General features: G+C 40.1%; 1 protein-coding gene across 3 annotated transcripts in view; it reads right to left on the bottom strand.

Annotated features, from left to right (window-relative positions):
• Positions 1-14,492, bottom strand: part of PMFBP1 (polyamine modulated factor 1 binding protein 1) — a 50,519-nt gene extending 36,027 nt beyond the window's left edge. Inside the window, exons 1-3 of one of the 3 annotated variants that reach the window (XM_029925467.1) lie at positions 14,443-14,463; positions 13,584-13,655; positions 7,574-7,714 (exon numbers count right to left, since the gene is read on the bottom strand). In XM_029925467.1, coding sequence (XP_029781327.1) covers positions 7,574-7,714; positions 13,584-13,634 — 192 coding nt within the window. In that variant the 5' untranslated portion in view covers positions 13,635-13,655; positions 14,443-14,463. Of the gene's footprint in view, positions 1-7,573; positions 7,715-13,583; positions 13,656-14,442 lie in introns of those variants that run through there. The other 2 variants (XM_029925468.1, XM_029925466.1) reach the window with 2 other exon arrangements.
• Positions 14,493-14,855: the final 363 nt, after the last annotated feature.

Below are 14,855 nucleotides of genomic sequence, written 5' to 3' on the forward strand. Positions count from 1 at the left end.
TGAGGTGTTTTTCAGTACATTTGAGGTCTTTGCACTGAAGTTTCTGACTTTTCTTGCCCAACATCCTTGTTGACATATGAAAGAGGGGTGGATGAAGAGGGTGGCCCATGGGCATTCCTTAACTCCCATTTCTGCTTATTATACTGCTATTCATTCTTTAAAACTGTCCAATTCCTGCTTTCCTTCCTGTTTTCCCTGCAAAGCTGGCTTTGCATCAATTCCATACACTTTACTGGCATGTCTTTAATATGGCATTTGACATTCTACCTTGCATTGCAGTGACCTCTGTGTATCTTATCTTCTAATTAGATTATAAACTTCTGGAGGGTAGGGGCCATGTCTGCTTCTATAGGACCTAGAGATTTATATACAGGTAGGTATTAAAGGAAAGTAGGAAATAAAATAGAGAGCTGACAATATCATTGGCTCCCAAAAATGTGAGCTTGTGGTCTTGGGCTCATTAACAGAGTACTTCCAAACTTTTGAAAAATTAACCCCCCCTTTTTTTTTTTACAGTTTTATTGAGGTATACTTTATATATTATAAAATTCAACCATCATAAGTGTACAGTTCAATGATTTGTAGAAAATTTATAGAGTTGTGCAACCATTATTAGAATCTGGTTTCAGAACATTTCCATCACCTCAAAAAATTCCCTCATGTCCATTTGTCACGTCTGTTCCTACCCCAGCTCCAGGTAGCCACTAAGCTGCTTTCTGCCTCTATGGATTTGCCCTTTCCAGACTAAATAAATGGACTTGTATGTCATCTTTTGTGTCTGGCTTCTTTCACTTAGCATAATGTTTTTGAAGTTCATCTAGGCTATGGAAATAATCAGTATTTTGTTCTTTTTTATTGTTAAGTAGTATGAATATATCATATTTTGTTTACATGTTCACCAGTGATGGATGTTTGGATTGTTTTAGCGTTTGGCTATCATGAATAATGCTGCTAGGAGCATTAACATCGTAGCCTGTATGGATGTATTTTCCTTTAATTTGTTTGGCAAACATCATGGTGTACCTACTATGTGTCAAGCACTGTACTATGTAATGGGATATAGAAGTATATAAAACAGAACACTTGTCTTCGTGCAGTTTGAATATAATGGAGGAAGGGGGAGTCAGCAAAGTAAATAAGTAAGTTATGCAGTGTATTCAAAGGAAGAAGTGCAAAAAAAAAAAAAGGAAAAAGTGCTATGGAGGAGAGTTAAGCAGGAGAGAGGGATAGGGATGCTTTCATGGAGGGAACTGTAAGTTTGATTTAAGTATTTTAATGGAGGACCAAATTGAGAAGGTGATACTTGAGCTAAGATTTGAAGGGTGCAGGGAAGGAGCCTGGTGGGACTCGACAGCAGGAACATTCCAGGGAGAGATAACAGCAAATGCTAGAGCCTGGAGGTGGGAAGTGCCCGGTGGTGTCTGAGGAGCCATTTGTTCTGGCTGGAACAGAGAGAGTAAGGGGAAGAGTGATCCAAGATGAGGTGAGAAAGAAAGGGAGGTGAGGTCCTTTAGGGCCATTCTAAAGACTTTTCCTTTCAGTGAGATAAAAGGTCATTGGAGGGTACTGAACAGACAAGTGAAATGATATCCTTTAGAGGTTACAAAGGACACACTGGCCATTCTACTGAAAATCAATTGTAGGGAGGCAAAGACTGAAGCAGAGAGACCAGCAAAGAGGCTGCTACAAGAGTCCAGGCAAGCTGGATGGTGGCATGGACCAAGGCGGAAGTTGGGAGAAATGGTTGGATTGTAAACATATTTTGAAAGTAGATCCCATGGGATTGGCTGCTGTGTTAGATGGTAGATGATGATCATCCAAGGCAAGACAACTCCAAGGTTTTGATATGAGTAACTGGAGAGACTGAGGTTTAATGAGATTAATTCTGTTAGAACTGGGACTGAGAAAAGGAAAAATCTTCTCTAGTCAGAATGAGTGGGGGGCGGCTCAGGTAAGAGAAGGGAAGCTCAGCCCAGCTCAGAACCAGAAAGACAATAACTAATTGTGTCAGTTCATTCTGAATGAGAAGACTGAAAATGGACCACTGTGATCACTGGCAAAAGAAATCCTAGATAAAAACAAGCCAAACTCTTGGCCTGAATATCTGGTGAATGTGGCTGGAGGGAAGTTAATGATGACTTCTTTCTTAAGCCAAACAAAGCTGAAGTTTGTATTTACTCTGTGGAGCTACAATTGCCAACATTTAAATCACATGTTTTTAGTTAAGTACTCTCATTCTTTTCAAAATAAGAATGTTGCTATTCTCGGGGCGCCTTTGGCTCCGGTCATGATCTCATGGTTCATGGGTTAGGCTGCATTGGGCTCTGTGCTGTCAGCTCAGAGCCTGGAGCCTGCTTTGGATTCTGTGTCTCCCCTTCTCTTTGCCCCTCCCCCTTCCTCTCTCTCTCAAAAACAAGTAAACATTAAAAAAAAAAAAGAATGTTGCTATTCTCACAACTCATAGATGAATGAGGTTCAAAGAGAAGGGACGTGGGAGTGGTGTGTGTGCATGCATGCATACATACATGTATAGGGGGATGTTCTCAACTGCCCAAGTCTTCTGTCTATTAGGCAGGTAAGCTGGGGGGTGGGAAGCTACTTGGAAAAAGACATGGTCAGGAATAAATACTGAACGTGGCTAGAACCAAAGCTAAGGGGTGAACATCCTGGGATAGTAGGGTAAATTCAGAGGGCTTATTTTAGTGAAGCAGATATCCACCAAAATCCTTACCAAATTTCCCCCAAATTCTGTTTCTCTTGGCTTTGTCAAAGTGATTTGATCTCTGAAAATTAAAAAAAAAAACTGAATACCTGGTCCCTCCACTACTTGCGTGTTAACTTCTGATTTGGACCTGCCTTCCTGTTGATGGAAATATATGACCATCCATCTTGCAAACTTAACTGCAGTCTCTTCACTGTTCATTCAGTCTTAGTTTCCCCTTATTTTCATGTACCTGTTTTCTCTTCATCACACAAAAGAATGAAAGAAGTGCTCTTTCCTCCTCCTCCTTCTTCTTCTAAGTCAAACCCTTTCTTTAGCACTTCCCCTCCTAGAAAGTGGTACATCATCTATTCTTAGGTGTGTTCATAATTGTTCTTTAGCCTGAAAGCCTCCTGTGGATAAAGAATGTCATTTCCCATGTGTATAAAGCTCGGCAACCTGTCAGTGATACTGTTGTACTGTTTGTTCCATTTTTCTTCCCCAGAGGTCATGCTGAATCTTCTGAGTTTAATTTTGGATTGAGCTGACATGATGATAGGACTACCAGATGATGAGAGTTTCTTCAGATCTTCCAGTACAGGGCAAACATAGCACCTGATCAAATCTGTATGGTTATAAAGATCCAAGAACTGCTCATATCTGCAGAGAAGCTAGAGTTTCCTTGGATGAGAACTTTACATTTACATTTGTACACTATGTGTTTAGAGGAATCAATTTTCAAAGTCTTGGAGAAATGCCTGGACTTGTTTGAGACCTATTAAATTTATACTTATTTATCCTTAAGTATTCAAAAGATTATTTTGTCTTAATTCTAAATGAACAGAAAATGACATGCAATGGATTAAGTCTGCATTTCACTTATAGATGTGCCAAAGAGCAGTATGAGAAAGGCATCAGTGCATTTCCTACTGCCTCTTTGTCTTCTTTTTTTTTTAAGTTTTCTTTCTAGTGAAGACATAGATTTTTTATTATATTCTCCTTTGACCTTTAACTGCAATTTGGAGAAAATTAACAAGTTGGAAGTAATCTTCTGGAAGTAAGATTGGTTCTTGCAGTTACCTTTCAGAGTTGAACATGGTTCCGGAGGCTGTCAGGTCCACCATATTTCTCAGATAGTTTTCTTTCCAGGCCTCAGCTGTCTTAAAAGATGGACAGCACTGGCTACTTGTAGGAACCTGTTGCCATATTTAGTCAATTTTGCAGCCCGACCTATGGTCAAAGAGATTATAGCTCCTGCTTTTTCCTTGCCTATGTGGCTACTTGATCACAGAAGGAAACTAATTGGCCTGGCATGATTTGCCTTTTGAGAAGTCACTTTGGTTTCTACCCAATACTTTGCGCTTTTCAAGTTGATGCTAATTGATTGATGTTAAGTTCTATATTTTCCCTGATATTGAAGTTAAGCTGACAGGTCTATAATTACCAGGATTGTCCTTTTTCCCTTTTTAAAAAGATGAGCACTTCATTTACCCTTTTTCAGTCTACAGGGACTTTATCCTCTTGAGTTCTCAAAAATAATCGCTAGCAGCTATGTAATAACACCTGCCAATTCCTTAAGTACTCTTCAAAGTATGTCATCAGGTCCTGCTGATTTGCCTAAAGCCGGCTTTTCAAAATACTTTTTAACCATTTTATTCCCTATTCCAGTTTGTGCTTTCTTCTGTCTCAGGTTGGGATTTCTCTGATACCTGGGATCCCTGCTGTTTCCCCCTTCACTTACGAACTGAAAGTCTCATCTTTCCCCAGTCATTGACATGAACTTCTTTATTTTTGAGGTGTTAAGTGAGGTATTTTTCCTGTAACTCTGGTTTAGCCTTTTATCACCAGATAAGTTTATCTGTTACTTTTTATATCTTCTACAAATTACATTTCTTGTCCTTTCTTGTATTCAGAGAGTGTAAAACTGTGTATTTAAGTGACATGCATTTCTTTTGGCTACATCTTCATGGTTTAGACATTTTTCTCATCAGTGATCTCTGCTTACTGGAGATTCCTTTTAAAGAAAAAAAAACCTCTTTATTTTAGAATAGCTTTAGATTTACAGGAAAATTGCAAAAGTAGTGTATAGAATTCCCATATGCTCTTTAACCATCTTTTCCTAACACTAACATTTTAACTAATCTTAGTACAATTTGTCCAGCTAGAAAATTGACATTGGTAGATTACTATTAAACTACATACTTTATTCAGATTTTATCCATTTCCCACTCATTTTTTTTTTCTGTTCCAGGATCCAATCCCAGATTCCGCAAGGCATTTAGCAATGTCACATGAAAAAATTTGTTTTTCATTCCCAGTGACTCAAAGTCATGTTTCTGTGCCATAATTTCCATCAAGGATGTATTAACCCGTATTCAACCAGTTACTTTTATTTTCTGAAATCAAATTTATTGCCCAGTTTTATGCTAAGAATAGTGTCCTTCATCCACTTCAGAGATGAGTCTGATAATCTGAGCGCTAATGAATAGCAGGGTGTTCTCCCTGGGCCACCACTGGAGCCACATGGGCCTGGGAAATCACTTGGAAAGACCTTTCTCCTTCTAATTTGATCATTCTTTTATTATGACAGCTTTGTTGTTCTTTTCACTTTTCACATTAATTGAAGGGTTCCTGTGCAGGTTCCGGACTAACGTGAGGCAAGTGGGGTGCAAATTTTAAGAAGTCATTCAGTCTCCAGCTTGGCACCTGAGGGTGAATGCCCTGTAAAATTTGTACCCTAGGGACCGCATTTGCTTTACCGATCTCTGTTCCTGGGTTTTGGAGCATAACATATTCTTGATTTACTAGGTTACCCCCACCCTACCTGCCATCCCTGTAGTTACGTGTTAACATCTGATGTATTTTAATTTTCTCTCCTAACTCTGGTTCTGAACTATGACCTCTGGCTTTTTTCTCCAGATCCTTGTTAGATATTAGTCAAAAATTTCTAAAAGTCTTGGGTTACCCCTCTGTTCCCATATTACACTTCCTTGTAGAAGGCAGATCTTGCAGGGATTTTCTGAGTGGATGAGTATAAGTCTACATCTAATTGTGTATTTGTGTGCGCAGTCTCCAATTTAAATTCTGTACTAAGTGCTAGGAAAGAAAGAGCTTGCTTTAAAGCTTATTTCAAGCTGTTAGACCTTCTTCTGGGCAATTAGAATAATAAAATGCAATTTAATACCTTTCTCCTTCCAATGTACCAAATACTAGGTACATTTATAAACCACATGGCTATCCCTGACTGGGAAAATAAATAAACTTGTGACAGCAATGTGAAAATATCCAAAAATGTTAATATTTATAAAGAAGTGAATTATGATAATACTCTTCCTGAGATCCATTTATGAAAACCAATGGATTTTTCTATGTTTGTGACCTCCTGGAGAAAGTACAGTAATGCTCAGTAAGATAAGGTGGAAATGCTTTGTTGGTAGTATTTTTAGGGCTTTGTAGAGAAAAATCTGTGGTTTCTACAGGGAGGTAGTAAGTCCTGGAAGAAGTCTAATAGGCACAATTAAGAGAGACCGAACCACAAATGCTGGAGAAGACAGTGGAGTCTTACACAGCAGCTAAGGCTAACTTGAGTGTCTAACAGCAGGTCAGTGCAACTGCTACCTGCTTCATGTTTGCCAAGAACTCAAGTCCCTAAAACTGTATGAAGACTGCAAGGGAGGCATTCTTGTAAGTCAAAGTTTTCAGAGAGATATGGGAAAATATCTCCTAGCCGGCTCCCTAGCTTCTGGGGATAAATTTAGAGATTGGTTTATAGAGCCTAGAACTAGAGTTTCCAAAAAAGAGAAAACTTCAGGCTTAAATGTTGCCTCAGCTGATGAACTACCTAGTCTACAGGAAGTATTAGTTAAAAAAAGACGATCATGCCAGGAGAAGATGATCATGCCATGTTCATACATGTGCGGGACAAGCGTTACTGAGTGTCGTGGCTTGCACACGTCCGGAAGCAGGCTCTGTGGCAAGGGACTGAGTATTCAGTAGTGGTTTATGTGGGAAATGATCTTTGGAAACTCAGGTAGGTGGGTGGCGAAATGAGACAAGGAAGGGGGTGTTATCAAGCTAGTTATCACTGTGGGCAACTGATGCAGGATCACACTGAAGAACTCCAGGACAGAGCAAAGAGCATGCTGGGAGGGCTCTATGACTGAGGGACAAGAGACATCGGTTATTTGACCGTTTCCAGATCAGACATTGGTTGAGGGCTGCTTTCGGTGGCATTAACCATTCCACATTTGAGCATGTCTGGTGACTGGGTCCCTGCATCCAGAAGAAAAGCTTGTAGGCAGAGAGCTGCACATGTGGCAATGAAGATCACCTGCTGCACTGATGAGCGGTGATGCCTCTGAGCAAGTGGGACAGTTATTTTCACAGTTGATTTAGAAGTTTGTCTAAAATCAATTAGTAGATGCTACTTTCCTGATATAACTAGGATTTGGTCTTTTCAGGTCTTTTCTGGCCTCAGATGCTGTAAATCTAGGTGTAAAAGGCCAGATAAGGAAAAGACAGGGTCTCAAATGTGGATGACGTTGGAGATAGCTAAATGAAAAAATCCTGATGGCATGGATGGGGTGTTCATGTGTGCACATGAGAGAGAGAGAGAGCAAGAGAGAGAAAGCGAGAGAGGGAGGGAGGGAGAAGTGGAGAGAGAGAGAGGGAGGGGGGGAGAGTGAGACCAAGCGAGCGAGAGAGAGAGAGCGTGCATGTATTTAATTCACTTTCATTGCCTGCTCAATAAATGCTCTTGAATGACTAAGGGCAGAGTTTCCTATTATTGTTCCTGCCTAGGGAAGCCGAGGTGGAAGTTGAGGGAGCAGAGGTCGGTAGCACTGCCAAGTCGCTTACGTGGTTGCCACTCACCATCGCCTCCTCCACGCAGAGCTCGTTTTCCTGCAAGGTCTTCCCCTGTCTCTTGCAGGCATCATGCAGATTTTTGATGTCAACTTGCAGGCTCAAGAGCTTGCTGTTCAGGCTGCTCACTTCTCGGTCTCTCTCCCCCACCTTGACAGCCAGAAAAAACAAAAGCATTAATTATAAACTATCAAGAAAATGCTTACTTTCGTTCACTTAACTGGTTGACAGAGACTTTAAATTTGCTGGAAATTTGTCCATCAACTCTTGGCTGTTATTACTCATCCAGTGTAACATTTACACAGTATCCATTTGCGAGGTGTCTGAGTGCTCTGCGTTATTCAGACAATTACTTATTTACATTAATTAATCTTCACCCACTGCTGTGGGTACATCACAGACACTTCCCCTGTTTTTCAAGAGGAAGTCAGTGCCTAGAATAATTCCAGGCATCTAGCAGACTGCCTATAAATATTAATGGTTCTGCCACTGATGAAATGAACATAGTGAGATGTCAAATGAATTTGTCAGGACTACAGTGAATCAGTGATGGAGTTGATGTGGATTCTGAACTGTTTTAACTTTCCCTTCTACCCACTAATCCAAAAGACGTCCCTCACCTGTAAACCTAGTGCTTTTCTGTGGAGATGTACACCAATGAGAATAAAAGTAAAATTCCTGGGCTGATTGCATAAGATAATCTGTCTTTGATTAGGAGTGAAAAAGATTGGCTAATTATAGCTAGGTCAGGATGGAGATTAATGATTGAGATCAAAATAAAGAGTGCAGAGCCTAGTAACTTGGGTGGAGCTGGGGGCGGGGCAGAGCTGTGGTAACAAAGTATGCGCCCCATTATACTAGGAGGCCAGCGCCCACTCCCACAGTTGTGGGTGGCAACAGTATAGAAATAAATTAGTAAGAAATCCTTTCCTATCATTGTGCAGACTTTTCATAACATTGAAGAGGACAGGTACTACCATCTCTGAGTTTTATTTATTTATTAATTATTTTTACATTTATTTTTTAAAAATATAATTTATTGTCAAATTGGCTTACATACAACACCAAGTACTCACCCCAACAAGTGCCTCCTCAATGCCCATCACCCACATTTTCCTCTCCCTCACCACCCCATCAACCCTCAGTTTGTTCTCTTATTTAAGAGTCTCTTATGGTCTGCTTCTCTCTCTCTCTTTGTAACTATCTTTTCCCCTTCCCTTCCCCCATGGTCTTCTGTTAAGTTTCTGAACATCCACATACGAGTGAAAACATGTGATATGTGTCTTTCTCTGACTGACTTATTTCACTAAGCATAATACCCTCCAGTTCCATCCACATTGCTGCAAACGGCATGATTTTATTCTTTTTCATTGCCAAGTAGTGTTCCATTGTATATATACACCACATCTTTTTTTTATCCATTCATCAGCCAATGGACATTTAGGATCTTTCCATAATTTGGCTATTGTTGAAAGCACTGCTATAAATATTAGGGTACATGTGCCCCTGTGCATCAGGACTCCTGTATCTGTTATGTAAATTCCTAGAAGTGCTATTGCTGGGTCATAGGGTAGTTCTACTTTTAATTTTTGAGGAATTTCCACACTGTTTTCCAGAGCAGCTGCACCAGTTTGCATTCCCACCAACAGTGCAAGTGGGTTCCCATTTCTCCACATCCTCGCCAGCATCTGTAGTCTCCTGATTTGTTCATTTTAGCCACTCTGACCGGTGTGAGATGGTATCTCAGTGTGGCTTTGATTTGTCTTTCCCTGATGATGAGCGACGTTGAGCATCGTTTCATGTGTCTGTTGGCTATCTGTATGTCCTCTTTGGAAAAGTGTCTATTCATGTCTTCTGCCCCCATCTCTGAGTTTTAGATTTTGGAACTGAGTCCGGTACTTTTATGGTACATAATTATCCAGAGCAGGCTCTTAGGCAAGGATTCCCAGCATCTATTAAAGAAACACTCCCAAGAGAAATCAATAAGGAAATAAAGGAAGCAAGACAGGAAAAGAGGAAGAAACCAGGGAAGAGCACATTTCAGACCAAGTCCTCAAGGCAGTAGCTTTCACCTGATCCCACAGGGAACTCTGGAGTGTAAGTTATACCTCAGGAGTTTGTCCTGATTAGTTGCAAAAGCTGGGCTGTCAGACTCATTATCAATCAGTCAATGGCTAAGGGCTTCCCCATGAGATATAATCTCCCAAGGACTTCCAGCTCTCTGCTCTTATGAGGAAAGTGACCCCAATAGCCCAAGGGCAATTCTTCTAAGAGAGTTTCAGGTACAAAAGCACACAGAAGCCATGGGTGCATAGAAATGGTAGTGATCCAAATGACAGTGCCCAAGGTCCCACAGCTGGTTAGCAGCAGAATGAGGAGAGGTCTGCTCTCCTGACCCTATAGCCAGTGATCTGCCACCATATCCCACTGATTGCTCTGGCTTCTTAAATATATGAGCTGCATAACACTCATCCCCAGGGGAGCTGGAGACCTGATATGGATATCATAAATCAAGCCTTACTGGACAGGTCAGTTTAAGAGACCTCTGCACAAGGCCGAGGGGGGCCAGAGGATAACCACGAGAATCGGACACTGCAATGTCAGAGTATTCGGAATTCAGAAGGTTTCCCAGAAGTGCTGCTGTCTCAGCTGATTTATTTCTTCATTTCCATTTAGTACCTGGATTTTTTTTTTTTTAACCACTTTACAGTTTAATTAGGTTAACGGCATGGCTCTGTCATTAAAAGGATTTCATTATCTCAAAACTCTCTCTCTTCCTCTCTTGCTCCTGTCCCTTGTTCCTCACTTTCAGAAAAATAACAGTGGGTGTCAACTGCCCCAAGCATGTAATTACCATTACAACAATTTACCAGGGACTCTCTTAAGAGAGTGTGGATAGAGCAGTTTAAAAAAATGGTGCATGGATGCTGTGTTCTAACTAAAAAACAAAATCCTTGACCTGACACAGAGCAGAAGTTTGAGTCCAGTGCTTTAAATTCCTTTTCTCATTGCTGCCACACTGGGAGTCGGGAATAGATCTTCTCCCCTCTTGCCACAGGACTCTTTGGCATCTATGAGCAGATTAGGTGACAATACAATGCCTGCTTTAAAGAAGTGTCACATGCTCCATACTCTTGCTTTAATGCTGAATATATGCATCTTAAGGTGAGGACCTTGTCACCAGATTGTTCCATATGGAGCCTGGCACACTGTGGACTCATTAACAAAGTAGCAATGATATACAACTTGAGCCTCTCCAATTTAAAAGCTAAATGCCCTCTTTGTCAGGCCAATAAAAAACCCCGTCTCCCTCTAGTTTTAGATGACTTCTGAGCAGAAGGCCTGCTTGTCCCCATTCTAATGCACCAATAGGACTTCAGATTGGATCCTTAATGTAGATGATGTCATCTAATTTGGACATTAGCATTGACTCTGAGGCAGTTTCTTCATTCAGAAAACAAGAAGTTTGGAATAAATAATTCTTTCTTAGAGGATTCTGCAAGCCAACTGAATAACAAATGTGTTTTGTTGGATGTCAAATGAAATTTGCTTTTGAGATCAAAACTAGGGTCGTCTGTGTGGCTCAGTCGATTGAGTGTACAACTCTTAGTTTCCGTTCAGGTCATGATCCCAGAGTCATGGTATTGAGCTCCGAATCAGGGTCTGTACTGAGAACAAAGCCTGCTTAGTTCTCTCTCTCTCTCCCCCCACGCCCCTCTCCCTTCTCCCCCACTCACTCTCTCTCTCTAAAATAAAAAAACAAACCTCAACCATTCACTCCAAAAGTCCAAATCATACATGGGTTTTTATTCATCAGAACAGGAATGGAAATGGAGAGCAACGAGCTGACTCCCATGAACAATAAAAGACTTTTTTTTTTTTTTTACCACAGGCAGTTGTGAGAATAGGATGTGTCACCTCAGAACTCCAGAAAGGCAAGTGTTTCTGAGGTTCCAGTAAGCTTAATTTCTTGCTAATATCTTGCACAGAGGTCACTGTACACTATTTCTAATCCTATCTACTTTATGAAGGCTAAATTCCAGGCAGATGCCTTTTGAGTATCAATATGTGGCAGGAATTGATTTAATCTGACATTTCATCAATCAAAGCTCTATAACCAGTACTGGGGCATGAGAGGAACTGAGAGTCATAATGCTGACCTGCAGGCACATCTGACCCTGCCCTGGATCTGAAGTCATTGACGACGGCTGAAATCACAGGCCTCTGCCGCTGGGTGGGTTTCACTTATAAGCCACGCATTTAGACAGCCCGGTTTTACTTATACGAGGCTGGAACCTGGTCACCACTTGAAGGAGTATGACATCAGCAGCAGCTACCAACCACAGGCAAAACGGTGAGTGCTGATACTGCAGTTGCAATCACGACAGTTATTGGAAAACAGATTATTTACTGAAGCAAATCTTGTGTATTGATTAAATGGGTCTTTTTCAAAGAGCATGTCTTCTGGAACACATATTTCAAAAGCTGGGAAGAAATTTTGCTTTCGACTTCAAAGTATTGAAGTCTCATGCTTCTACTTGGGGGAAGCTCACGTGAAACTGAGGCCTGTGATTCAGCACTCTCAGAAGTCAAGAGCATTACAAACATTTAAGATGGCAGAATTCTGTGAAAGATTTGGCACTTGAACAAGAAAGCTTGGGGGGTGGCTTCCCGAGTAATTTTGGAGTCACCCAACACCATAAAGGTCACTGTCTTTGGGAAATTATCTTTTTTTATCTGAGAATAAAGACAAAGCTTTAACAAACAATGGAAAAACCACTTTTAACTACTACTACCATTCAATATTTATCAATTTAGAGTGAGAATTATGTTTTAAAAATTATCATTGCTTCAGGAATTTTTTACATTTCACTGTGTAATAGTAGAGTTGACAGTGATATACAATAATTTCAAGCACTGTTCTCAATATCGCTAACTTGATTCTTGAGTTTACTTTTCCCTTGATAGAAATATTACAGATTTTGATTACTTATAATGGGAATTAATGGGCACTTATACAAGTTTTGCCTGTGAGCAAAAGTTTTGGAACCTATTTTGTTCATCTAGTGAAGAAGGAGTATATCTTATTGTGTTCTAAACTCTTCAAAAATTGGCACGCTACATAAATATATGGTTTAGGATACACAGGGCATATGGCAGAGGTCAAACTCTTATGGAAGGGATACAGGCTGATTTTTATTGGCACTTGGGCAGGTACTACATACTTTTCTCTATCATATTCTTGGAGAAATAATTTCACTAGGGAGTAAGCTCCACTAGAACATGGATCTTTCTCTATTTTGTTCACTGCTTTATGCTCACCCTCTAGAACTAAGGTGGTCCAAAGATATCAGTTGAATGAAGAAATGCCCTTCTAGAAAATCTATGCCAGGTCCTTGTTCCCTGAAAAATATGTAGTAAATTCTGTACAGCTTCCTCCAGTAATACAGCAGGAAAGGAGCTGAAGTGTCTCTTTGAGAAGGTGTTCATCTCTCATTAGGTCTGTTAAAAGCATAAGTCATGTGGGACAATCCTATGCTAACCTAAATATCCCCATTAAATGCTTTCTGGAATAAGTGAGGGAATAGATAAACAGAGTTTGACCAAAATGTTAGACTAATTATAACACTCCATTTCCATATCATTCCAGGTAAAGATACAATGTTGGCAACAATAGTTAATATCTATTAAACACTTCCTATGTCCTGAGCACTGGAGTTTTACATACAGTATCTTATTTAATCCTCACAGGAAGCCTTTGGAAAGATTGCTAATTATTCATATTTTCTAAGTTAAGGGAAAGGAAGCTCAGAGAGGGTAAGTAACATGCCCAGTATTATAGTACTATTAGATGTGGACCACAACCCACTTTACTCAAGTCTGGGCTCTTAAACGCTATGGTCTGCAGCCTACCTCTGATATTTTGGGATGCTTATTACTGGAATTTTGAATCATGAAACTTGAAATTAATTGTAACAAAGGTTAAACTCCCGGTCTATAGAAGAGTTAGGAGCCTTACCTCAGCTTTCATTTCCTTGGTACCTCTCAGTTCTCCTTTAAGCTTTAGCATTTTCTGAGTTTTGTTATAAACCTGCAAAAGTCCAAGAATTTAAGATGGCAAAAATCGAAATGAGCTGGCACTTTAAAGATTTTCCCATCTGGATGTGTGCTCTCAGCAGGGAGCTGGGAAAAATTTCCTGAACTGTTAGCAATACCTATTTGTCTGCCCATCTGTGTTTTCAAAAGTGTACTGAAAACTTTACCAGAAAGACAGGACCAAGGATTTACATCTTTTCCCTAAAACCAACACTTGGTGGGCTAAAGAGTTTCTGAATTCATAGTTTCTTGGAAAGCAAAAGTTCTGAGATGATCTTACTTACTAGATTTCTCACCATTCAATGGCTCAAATATAGGTAACATTATGCAATAATTATGAACCGGACAGAATATGCACAACCTGACTTCATTCTCAGGATAATCCTGGGAGGTAGATATTATTACTCTCCTTGTTTTAGAGAGGAGGAAACTGAAGTCCAGAGAGGCTAAGTGACTTTCCCAATGTCACACAGGCTGTCTTACTACTCCACTAGGAGCTGCCCATTAACTTATAACTATTAATTTGGAAATATATGATGATGTGATTTTTTTCAAAGCATCAAATTACTGTATGTTGGTACTTAGAAAGTTATGTAGAAACTTGTAGAGTGCTGAGAATTATCTATATAAAAAGCCTCAAGAAAAATCAAAGAATTTTGCACATGTATGTTTATAAGTATAGGAAGATGTGTTTGAGGTCATAATGCACTGACTTATTAAAATAATTCAATTTATTATCTTTTTCATTCTAAGTCTAAAGGAGATTTCTGCCAGGCACTTACCTGAAGAACAGTTCCAAGAATGAGAAGCTATCAAAATACTCATTCTTTGTAATAAACCACATCCTCCACCCCTAATATAAGCCAAGAGGAAGAAAGAATGCTGGTGAGACATGGAATTTGGAATGTTTTAGGGGTTGTATTCTGAAGTGCTGCATTGTTTACCCTTTTTGGGCTTCATGCACAGAGGTGCATCATAGGATTGGGGATGTCGCTCAGGCTTCTCAGTAGGGAGAGGCCAGGTGATGCTACAGTGACAGACAATCCCCAAATCTCATGATTTAAAACCATGAAAGTTGACTTCTCACTGTGCTACATGTCCTTTATGAGTCAGCTGGGGCTGCTCCTCATTGTCCTCAGCTGGTAGAACCTCTTTCATTTTATGCTGCCTGTTGCCCTGGGAGCAGAGGAGGAAC

This window comes from Suricata suricatta, chromosome 16, assembly GCF_006229205.1.
Source record: "Suricata suricatta isolate VVHF042 chromosome 16, meerkat_22Aug2017_6uvM2_HiC, whole genome shotgun sequence".
Taxonomy (NCBI): Eukaryota; Metazoa; Chordata; class Mammalia; order Carnivora; family Herpestidae; genus Suricata; species Suricata suricatta.